At 41.3% G+C, this 10,891-nt stretch overlaps 1 protein-coding gene across 10 annotated transcripts in view; it reads left to right on the top strand.

Annotated features, from left to right (window-relative positions):
• The first annotated feature begins 954 nt into the window (after window positions 1-954).
• The window catches only part of SEL1L (SEL1L, ERAD E3 ligase adaptor subunit), a 37,347-nt gene continuing 27,410 nt past the window's right edge, over window positions 955-10,891 (top strand). For 9 of the 10 annotated variants that reach the window (XR_003257267.1, XR_003257265.1, XR_003257266.1 and 6 more), the window contains exons 1-3: window positions 955-1,184; window positions 8,180-8,217; window positions 8,574-8,796. Coding sequence is in view for 7 of the 10 variants with exons in the window: in XM_026088880.1 (XP_025944665.1) it covers window positions 1,112-1,184; window positions 8,180-8,217; window positions 8,574-8,796 (334 nt within the window). In the remaining 3 variants the exon portion in view is untranslated. The remainder of the gene's footprint in view (window positions 1,185-8,179; window positions 8,218-8,573; window positions 8,797-10,891) is intronic. The other variant, XM_026088882.1, reaches the window with a different exon arrangement.

Here is a 10,891-nt window from a genome sequence, read left to right as displayed (position 1 = left end):
CCTAGCATAAACATATACCATGAGAAGAGATAAAAAGAGAAATTTAGCAAATTAAGCTAAATCCTCTACTCCCCTTTTCCAGATGCCTTGAAAGAGAGGATGGAATTATGGTTCTGACTTTGGCCCTCTCTGCATTATGAAGCTTGTAGCCAGCCTGAAGGGTGACACACACACACCCCCCAGAGGAGAGGGTTTTTAGCAGACTGTGTGGATGTCTCCCTTTCAGCGCAAGAGGGTTTTTCCTCCCTCCCTTTACCGCTCCTACCCCTCTCCGTTTAGCTGTGTCACACCCAGCCCCACAGCACCCTCCGTCGCATAAAGCCACGCTTTCTGCGTTGACACCTGCCGGCGTTAGCCGGGCCTCACCAGCCGACGCCCCGCCCGCCCGCTTCCGACCGTTATAAACGGGCGCCGAAGAGGCGGCCTGTCCCTCCCCGGACTCCTGCCTGCGGTGCTCTGCCCGCTCGGGAGCCCCGCTGAGCCCCCGGCGCACAGAGCTGCCGCTGCCACCCCCCCCCGCAGCCCGCCCTGTCTGCAAACAGAGGAAGCAGAGCCGCCACGGCCAGGCTCCGCCGCGCCGCGCGGGGCGCCCGGGCCTCTCCCAGCAGACGCCGCCTGCCCGCCCTTGCCCCTGCCGGCGGGGCACTGCCGCCGCGCACGCCCTACGCATGTTGCGCGGAGCATGATGGTCAATGTAGTCCCTGCCGCCTGCCTCGTCATTGCCGCCTTAGCGGCCTAGTGGACACGAATTGGGCGTGACCTGCGCAAGGCACTGTGGGTGTTGTAGGAAAAGACGTGTAAGCCAATAGGAGACATTGTTTCGGAAGGGTACGGTCGCGTAGGTGGCACTTGCTGAGGCACGTGCTTTCCTTTCGCGATTCCATTGGCTAACAGAGGGCGTATCAAATTATAAATACCCCCCAAGCCAATCAGAGTGAGCCATGTATAGAAAGCCGTTCCCTTGATGGCTTGCGTGTGCCGCGACTAGCGGCTGATAATTGGTCGTCAACGTGTACCTGCGGTGAGCGGATTGGTGGCGGCCAGGCCGGTGGGCGGGGTGAGGAAGCCGGACTCGGGGTCCCTCGGAGGCGGCCCACAGGAGCCCGGCAGGATGGGGCGGCGGATGCGCCTCGGGCTGGTGCTCTGCGTCGCGGTGCTCTGGGCCCGTGGACTGGCCGCAGCCGGTTAGTACCAGGCTCCCCCCTCCGCGCGCCGACGGGCCTGAGCTGCGCGGCGGCCTCGCCCCCCATGGGGCCTGAGCCGGGGCGCGGAGCCGGGGCTCGTGTCCGGGCGCTGCGGGGGAGCACGCGGGGGCCGCTGTGGGGGGCGGGGGTGTCCTTGCGCCCTTGCCGAGGGCGGGCGGCGTCCGGGGGCGCGGAGGTGGTGGGGCGGGGGAGGGAGGAGGGTTCCGGCATCCTCACCGGGGGCACTGGGGGGTTGGGGGAGGGGGGAGACCGGTGCTCTCACGGCGGCGCCGAGGCGGCGGCTGCGGGGGCGCGGCGGTTCCTGCCCGCTGGCGGCGGCGGGGGCTGCGTGTCCGCAGGTGCCGGGCGGTGGGCGGCTTGCTCGCCCTGTGCCTGCCAGCTGTGGGGCTTATCTCCCTGGGCTCCGCTAGCTGATGTAGCGAGAGTTAACGTCTTGCTTGGTGTGGCTCCAGCCTTGAGACAGGAGCCTACCTGGTAATGCTAGTGCTGCTCACGAACAAAGAGCTGGGTTTTTTCTCCCTAATACAAATTTTCTGGCTGCGGAGCTGATAATACTGATGTTAGTGGTATCAGATCAGTCTTCTCACACAAATATGTATAGAGCACTTCTGGGGCCTGCATTATGTCACTTTAATACTTTTTTTCTGCTTCTTTTGTTTCTATGTAGGTTAATTTTTGTGTGCTTCTCATATATTCTCATCAGCTTTCTGTCTTGGGGTTTCTATCTCCCACTCCCTTCTTTGCACTTTGGGGGGGGGGATGTTCAATGCATCTGTTTATATAGAGTGTTTCTAAAGCCAGTAAACGTTCCTTTAGTAGACAGCTTTATCAAATGCTCATTGCAGTGTGCTTTTAGACTCTTAATAGTAATTTAAGATGGTGGTGTCTTCAGAGGTAAGTTCTGTGGTTTTGGGTTTGTTTTCATGTATGCAGTAGAAAGCTAAATTTTAAGTTAGGTTGTTAAATTATGTTATTGAAAATCAAGCACAGTTATTCTAATTTTATAAGTAACACTACTAGCCAGTGGTGCACTTCCAAAAGTGTAGAGAAGACATGTAAAGTTTGGTGAAGCCAGATTCTGTCTGAATAGTGTATTCTCATTAATAGCATATATAGAGAAAAAAACTAAGGTGAGATGAGGCTGTTCATGTCAGGTAAACCATCTGTTGTATGCATGGAAGCTAAATGATAAAAATAAGGGCTGTTTGAGTGCACATCAGTGGCTTTTTAGCATGTAGAATGCAGCTCTTCTGACTTGATTGCTTTTCCACCATCAGAGTTTGATTGTGAGGTTCTGATAGGTTAATTCTGCCTTTAAAAACCCATATGTTCAAAACAATTGAACTAGTACAGTGAATGTACCCAAAGAAAGCACGTGGTACAGTGCATAAAGGATTAGGTGCTGTTGCCAAACTTGATAATTGTTACCATGGAGTAAAACTGTTCATCAGTATCCAAGATTAATTAGGAGAAGGTGTTGAGTGTAGTTTTTGACAGCAGGTAATAATAGAAAGACCTTTCTCTCATATTTTTCAAGAATCATTTGGAATTTTCTTGTTTTCTGCAGTAACAGTATCATTATCTCTGGAGTCTGGTACAAGCCTGCCTAGGCACTAGGTGTTAAATGCCTCTTTAGTTTTCCTATGGAGTAAGCCTTCCAGATAATTGTTTGAATACCTGTTCGTTCCTAATGTCTGGAAACAGTTATCTGGGATGTGAACATATTGGAGGGAGGGGTTTTTAGAAGGATGAATAAAAATAGTTCAAAAATTAGATTTCCTAACTTCAGAAGGCTTTTTTAATAAGGATGTTTTTTACTAATCAGCTGCCTGACTGTAGCTTTGAATCCTAACTCTGTAGTCATAAACTTTGCTTAAATCAGTTTCTTGCAAACTTGTGACATGAATGCAAGAAAACTTGCCAGCCTAAAGAAATGCTGCTGCTTTAAAAAAAAAAAAAAAAAGTATTAATGCTGATTATGATGAAGTTGAAGGCTGGGGTCTGGCAAGGAACACTAAGGAGATTATGGGGCAAAAGCAACTAGAAGACAGTGACTGTTCCTATTCCAGCCAAAGCTGGGTATCTTCTGTGTATCACAGCAGTGATGGCCTTCTGTTTTTTGTGTGATCATTTGCTACAGATATTGACAAAAGAGCTTCTCTTGTTTCTGCTTGCAGATATTATTTGATTCCTGATTTCTCCCTTGCTTGCAGGACTAGGGAGGCAGAGTTCCTTCAAGCTGCCTGAAGAGAGGAAGTGATTCTTGTTCTGTTTATGCTGTACCTTCCTTGGCTAACTTCAGTGATAGAACTTTTATACACTGTTTTTCATTAACTGGTAGAATATGTTAGCACAGGCACCTGTCTTCAGGAAACTTCTGTAGGTATTCTCTCAAGAGTTGTGCTCACTGTTCTTTCTTTGACCCTTCAGAGTTTTGTTACCTAACTGAAAAATATTCCATCATCATCTTGTCTGATAGGAATCTCAATTCCTGCAAGAGGACTGGTGCAGAGTAAAAGTCTTGTAAATAGCTAGCCAGCTATGGCAAGGAGGCTGGAAGAGATTTGTATTCAGGGTGAGGGTTGACCTGTATCTTAATCCTGTACTTGCCTTAAAATGAGTACTCTGCAAAGATTCTAGCTGGAATAATTTGCTTGCTGCCAAAGATAACTTTGAAACTAGTCTTGTGGAATAGATATCATATCAGGATTTTGCTTAACTTGCAGCATATTTTGGAGGTTCCTTATAATAGGAATAGCATCTATACTAAGCTGGCTCTGGTGTCCATTTCTTTTCTGATTTAACAGTTGAAAAATTTGAGGCAATCTCAGGTAACTTTTCGTTTGCACAGAAAGAACATTGAAAGAGGTAACTAAAAATACCACAGAATCTTTGGCTGTTTTAGGGCATGCAAAATCTTACTAGTTGCTTTGTTGTGACAGTGTTTCAAGCTTGAAAAAACATGGCAATAACTGGGAGGAAGCTGACTATCAGTGATCAGCTAGGGCATTCATCAGAGATTTGTGAGATTGTCTACTGCCTGCAGTTACTGAATTTTCAGCTATTTCCCAAAGATGAGCGGTCATTCTAAAGTTAAAGCAAATAGTATTTTTCACCTGGTAGTTACAGTGCTTTAGCTTTATATGCTGTTAGCTGACTTGTTCCTTTGCTACAACAAAACTTCAGCTTTGGAACTGTTGGACTCCTTCAGCCTGGTGATATTCCTCTCTGAAATGCACTGCACAGCTCCTCTTATTCCTGCCTCTCCCTCCATACTGCTCTCTTGAAAACAGTAATTCTCCAAAACAGTAGAATCTTTTTTTTTTTAAGTAGCTTAGGCTGCCAGGGTATTTTCACTGTATTTAAATAGACCGACCCCTGGTCTTTCTAACTGAGGAAAAATGAATAAATTTTGAAGGTTGATTTTAATTACATATGAAGTGATGGATGCTTGAAATAAGTGTTTAGCTGTATGGAGTGCCCTAGAATCCTAGCTGGGCACTGAGACACATAGTGAAGTACATGTATTTTAGTATTGCTTGTAAGTGAAGCTTTTTGTTTAGCAGTTGCCTGTTTCAGGCATAAGTATTTTTTACTTTTTCCTTTCAATATATCATAGTATCTCTCTGCTTTGTTTAACAAATGGTAGCATTAACTTCCAATTGGCTTTTTTCAGAAAGTGTTTATAGAATTAGGCAACCTTCGTGACAGATTCAATTTCAGAAAAAAGGTTAGTTAACAATTCTGTTGGAGTTGCCTGTGGAAAAACAAATTAAACTATCAGCTTTAATCTCTGAAGCAGGTGCACAAACATAACATCTGTGATTTTATTCAGTAGTTGAGCCTTGACTATTAAGCTGTTCTTAAGCCCAAATGTGACCTTCCATTGATTGTTCATTAACACTTTCAGAACAGTTTTCTTAGCTGTCTGTTAAAGTGGATGCACTTTTATGAGTAGTGGGTGCGTGTTAGCCAGCAATTCAGTGTAATAACAAGGCTGTAAATGATCCCTTTTCTAGTCACATTATCAATCATCACAGCAAACTCATCGGTTTAACTTAAAAGGAAGCCCAAGAGCTATAGCTAAAATTGTTGCTTTGGTGCTCTGTTTTGGAACCACTATTTTGAAGATAATTATGTGACTAGGGTTTGCCTACAACTTGTTAATAACAAGCTGGTTCCTTCAGAGAGAATTTAAATGATGCAATAGAAATGAAATAGGATGATTTACTTTCAAGGAAGAACAAACATTTAATGAGCTTTTGCTTGCATTCCTCAGATGCTTCTTGCTTCTTAATTTCATAAACCCTTTGCTGTGGATATGAAGTTACAATAAAATTGTTCTTTGATATATGTGCTCAGATAATATAAACTTTTTATGTTTGGCTTTGTGTAGTCTTCTATTGTAAAGTCAGCCACCCACAAACTGAAATTAGTTAGCACTAGACCCTTCTGGCTTTTCAGTAAAGGCTTTACTATGTCAGGCATGTGGGCTGATTTTGACCAGACTTGGAGGGGGAAAAAAAGCCTAACTAGTATAGCTGTTAAAAATAACAAGATGCTTGTTACTACAGTAACAGGCACTATATAAGTGCTTGTATATATTAATAGCCATGTACAAGCTACTAGGTAATTTAACCCTGGCTCAGTTTTCCCACACTGTAGAATTATGTCTGGATCTCTTGATAAGCTTTAGAGGTTGAAGCTGCAGGGATGGCATTTGGTTTTAGATCAAGATTATTTATTAGAATGTAACTTTGGGGAAATGAATGTTAAATTCAAACTGTTAATTTCACTCTGTCCATCTTGCCCTGTAGTTTCAAAATAGGAATGGCCAGCAAGTATCCTAAATGTGTGCATACTTCTAACATATTTAAAACCTACTGTTATATGCTGATCTGAAGTGCTGAAATTCAGTGGTAGAACTTCTTACATGATTTATTGCAATCATTCTTGTGTTAGATTCCTCAAGCTGAAATGCACTGTGGTCTCTGCAGAAATGCAGCTAGCCTAGCTAGCCTTTTTTTTAACAGTTTTGGTATTTCTTCAATTTAGTGTTTGTTCATATGCTGTCTTCATTGCTGTTTTCAGGGTCTATTTCATCTGGGCTGCTCTGTCCTACTGGCCACTGCTGACTCTGAAGGGCTCTTCACCTGTTAATGATACTGTAGGATACAGCTGCTCACCCAGTAACTGTTCCAGATCCTTTCTAATCCCGTGTCTCCTGGGAGACAAACTTGTTCAGCTTCACATCCTACTCAGTAGACGGTTATCTCCTTGTTTCAGTTATACTGCCAAACTCCTTTTACATCAGTTATTCAGCTTCACTTACCAGACTTAGCATTCTTCTTGATTTTTATTATGCTGTTACAGCTTAAAGGCAATCATTATCACTTACCTGTTGTAACCAAAGGTTAGACTTCAAATAATGGAAAGGAGATGACTTCTTGATCAAGAGTCTTTCTGGGATCTGGTTTCCAAGATTAGCCCTTGCACTGAAAGTACCCACAGTTGTTTCCTTACATTAAAACATTAGAATCTTCAAAACATGAAGTCAGTGAAATGCCATGTTTGTGGTTTTTCACTTCGGAGGTGACTTGTCTCTGGTAAGATGCTTGACTTGCGTAAAGATGAAAAATCTGCAAGTTTAGTTTGCTGCAAAATGCTTTCAGAAAGTCAGCAGAGTTGCCTAAAATTCTGGCGTGCAGTATTTGTGCGGGTAGTCTTTAGTAGCTAATCATAACATACTATTATATTTCATGTGCAGTACACCAATGTCTGTTGGTTTAGATTCCCTTTGTACAAGTAAAACAGATCTTTAACCTATCAACTTCTATAGGACATTACATACTCCAAAGTCTCGGGGGGTGAGGGGGGCAGGAGAAGAGGAGAGAGTTTTAAATGTAGTAGGAGCTGTTGGCAGCTTTTATGCTTAGATACTCATTTAGGTTTTTGACCTTTTATTTAGATGTGAGTTCTGCAGTGGGGAGAAAGAGGAATATAGCATCTTCTTTCTAATGTCATTTTTAGTTTACGTAAATGAGGTGGTATCAGATCCCTGATGGGTAGGAATGCTCACATTTCAGCTGTGATAGTTTGAGGCTTTTGAGATGTCAGTGCAAACCTAGTTATTTAAAGTAGGTGACATTCCTACTAAAGGTATGGGAACTAAGAAAATCAGAAAGAAACAGCTCTGCACAACAGTTGAAACTGTCATAATAAATTTTTCTCATGGCTTTCCCTCCTCTTTTCACCTCTACTTTTTGCTTTATAATGGGCCTTTACCTAATAGCCTAATAGTTTTTTTCACGTGTAGAATCTAACCAAAGATGTCATAGCCCATTCAGATGAGGAAGATGTCAGTTAAACAGGAACTTGTTAAACAGCTGAAACAGAGCTCTTGACCATTAGCTTAGAGAGAAATTTTTTCTCCTAGTCTAATTTGTCACAATTTTGAAGAGAAATCTCTATGCAAAGGTTTGAATGTGCTGGTCAGACAAAATGAATTGGCGCTCTTCTACGAAGAACAAAGTTTAAGTATGACTGAGTTGGGTGGTGCTAATGTGACTTTCCGGTCACTATGGAAGCTGTTTATGTTAAAGCTGATTTGGTGACTAAAAACCTTAGCTTCCACAGGTCATTTTTACTTGATGTCTACCTTTCTAACAGTCAGTTGAACTGGAACTATTCATATTATATGGTAAACTAGAGAACTGATTTTTGTTAAAATATTCCTCATGTTTTTTCCAGTGTTGGACACAGTTGTATTGATGTAATTTGAGGAGGAGGAGGATCAGCTGTGAAACCTTTGATTTTTCTTGACAACTGTAACAGGCTCTTTTGAAGTGTGTTAGTAAACTTAGAACAGTAGAATATTTTAGAACAATAGTATGATATTAAAGCCCAACTTATTTTTATTTTTAAGAAAATTGCATATGGGAAACCTATTTAATGACTTCTAACATCTCTTATAGATGAAGAGGGAAATCAAGACGACTCACTGGAATCAAAGGTGAGGGCATAAGTTCCTAGTCATTCTGGTTTTCATGTGGAGTGAGAGCAAGGGTCTGAAATCCAGGACTATGAATCCATTTTTAAACTGTTTGACCTGTAGCTCTCACTGCTACATTAGTGTTCTTCTATGCAACAGAGGAATTAGTGTTGTTGACTCTTTGAAAAATATCCTTCTTCAAGGAACTAAAAGGAAAAGTCAATGGGAACTGACAGAAGTACCTCAGCAATGTACTTCTGATACTGCTACTTAAATTTAGTATGTTCATTGAGCATATCTTAAAAAAAAAACTTTTTGCCAACTGCTGCTGTTCAGTTCCTAAGCTTCTAAATTATAATATGGCTGCTTTCTTTTAGACTTTATCTGCAGAGGACCAGGTGAAGGACCATTCCACAGGAACTCGGGTGGTAGCAGGTCAGATCTTCCTTGAGTCAGGGAAATCAGACTCTCAATCTGAGGATGAAGAGAACTTTCACAGTCAAGAGGAGGAAAAAGAGAGTTCACTGGAAGAGTTGAACTCTCTAGAAATGTCAAACCTGTTAAATAAGGACTTAGAAGAAGCAGAAGTACAGAGTACAGGTAACTGTTTGGCTTTTCAGCAAGTGGCAAGAAAGATGCATCTGAGTAACTTTGGCATGCTGATGAACACAAGTAGTTTGTACATATTAAATAACTAGTGTCTTAACCATTCCAGAATAAAATAGTAATTGCTCCCTTATTTTTATCAGAAAATGTTATAAAGAATTTTCAAATATACTGTAATTGAAGTCTCAGTGGTTATTTTAGATGCATTATAAAGGGTTTTCCATAACTCTTGCTGCTTCCATCATCTTGGAAAGTTTTAACTATCAAATGGAGAAAGCATTGTTTTTCTTCAAATGGGACTCAAGTACACAGACTATCCTGTGTGTATATATAGTAACTGTAGAAGGAGAAGTTGCATCAGTGTTTCAGCCTGTTGGCTGTATGCCTAGAGAGTCAGTTAATAGAGGAATAAACTTAGATACAAAGAGAAGCTTGCTAGCAGTGCGTTTAGGAGTGTTAGAGGAATACCTAAATTTCATGTAAACTTTTAAGTTTTCAAATATAAGTAAAACCTTATGTCCTTGTACATAAATTCTCCAGGAAAGCCTAATAAAACTTTTCTTTATTAGTATTAAAAATACAAGGTTAATTTGAGTATTGTTTTTGACTTGAAGTTAGTGAATGATAAATAGTAGTCACAGTTGAGTACCCTAGCCTATGCACCAAAAAGTTATTTCTTTTTACTTGTCCATAAAAAGTAAACCTTCAACTTCAGCATATAATTATATTTTTCATTAAGATTACCAGTTATCCATCTTCTCAACTCCAGGCTGGAATGTCAAAAGAAAGCAGGAGTAGGCTCTTGTTTATACGCTGACTTCCACTATTTTCTAACAAGCATCCCTCTATTAATGCAGAGCTAATAAACAGTTAGTTAAAAAGTTGCTATCAGATTTAAATATTGCCGTAGGTAAGTGTGGTGGTGTACAGGAAAATACTATATAAAATCCATAAAGTAGCTCACTGCTCCCCCAAAAAATGAGGTAAGCACCATGCTTATTTAATCTGTTCAGTCTACCTCAGAAGCAAACTTCAAGATACTTATCTTACCTCAGAAGGGTGTGAGCAAATGTCTTTTCCCCAGTACTGCTTCCAACTAAGATTTTTAACTACACCTATCAAAAATACTGCAAGTGACTTTCCAAAACTGTAAGAGTTCAAACATCTCATGCAGTTTTTGTAATCTGTTATGAAGTAAATAAATAACGTGGATGGAAGGATTGCTGGTTTTTTCCAGAATGCAAATTTTGAGGGGGATGGGGTGCCTGTGTTCTTGAGGGGGGTGTGGGGAAGGAGGAACTGCTAAAGAGCAGCCTTATCGCAAGCTTTGTAACTCAGCAGGGCAGGAATCTACCTCAGATGCAAATATTACATCTCTTGAATGAGCTACTGGGGACAGGGTTGCATTAAGGGAAATTAAAACTTTTTTTCTAAATGCTGTTTGTCTTCTGTGTATGGTGATAAGATTTCATTAAAAAATATTCAATTTTCCGCCTATATTTTGCAGGTTATTGAGCAGAAGAGATTTTTCTCTGTGGTAATTTAGAATTAGTACAGTTAAGGCTTTTTAATTTTTTTTTAGTCTTTTATCCTGCCATTGTCAGCTGTCTTCCAATCAGTGAGGATTTTTGTGTGTAAAGAAACTGGTATTTTTCTAGATATTTATCTTGCTCTTATTTTATGGGTTTTCTTTGTCAGCATGGAACTTGATTACTACAGCTTTTGATGAAAACTGCCCACTAGTTTGCACAAAGCTGGTAATTCCTGCTGTGTTCGTTTTCCCATTTGGGGAAATCTTTCAGCAATGTAATTCTTATAAATCTGCAGTTGAGTATCCTCCAACTTAAACTATTGATTGAGATGTGGATATATGTGGACAACATGATAGAATACCATATACTTGATATAGGTACAGCAGGACAGGTAAATCCCTACTTGTACACACAATTTGTGACAAAAGTAATTCATTGTTCAAGTTAATTATATGACCTAGTTTGATGTATTTAGCATTCCTTAAGGACACAACAAAATAACTGTAGTCAGCAATTTATCCTGTAATAGTGCTGTTTTGTTGCTTAGGGGTTAGTAT

Source organism: Apteryx rowi, unplaced genomic scaffold (assembly GCF_003343035.1).
Source record: "Apteryx rowi isolate R43461 unplaced genomic scaffold, aptRow1 scaffold_793, whole genome shotgun sequence".
NCBI classification, from domain to species: Eukaryota; Metazoa; Chordata; class Aves; order Apterygiformes; family Apterygidae; genus Apteryx; species Apteryx rowi.
The sequence above is the reverse complement of the archived record's forward strand: the minus strand, read 5'-3'. Positions and strand labels throughout refer to the sequence as shown.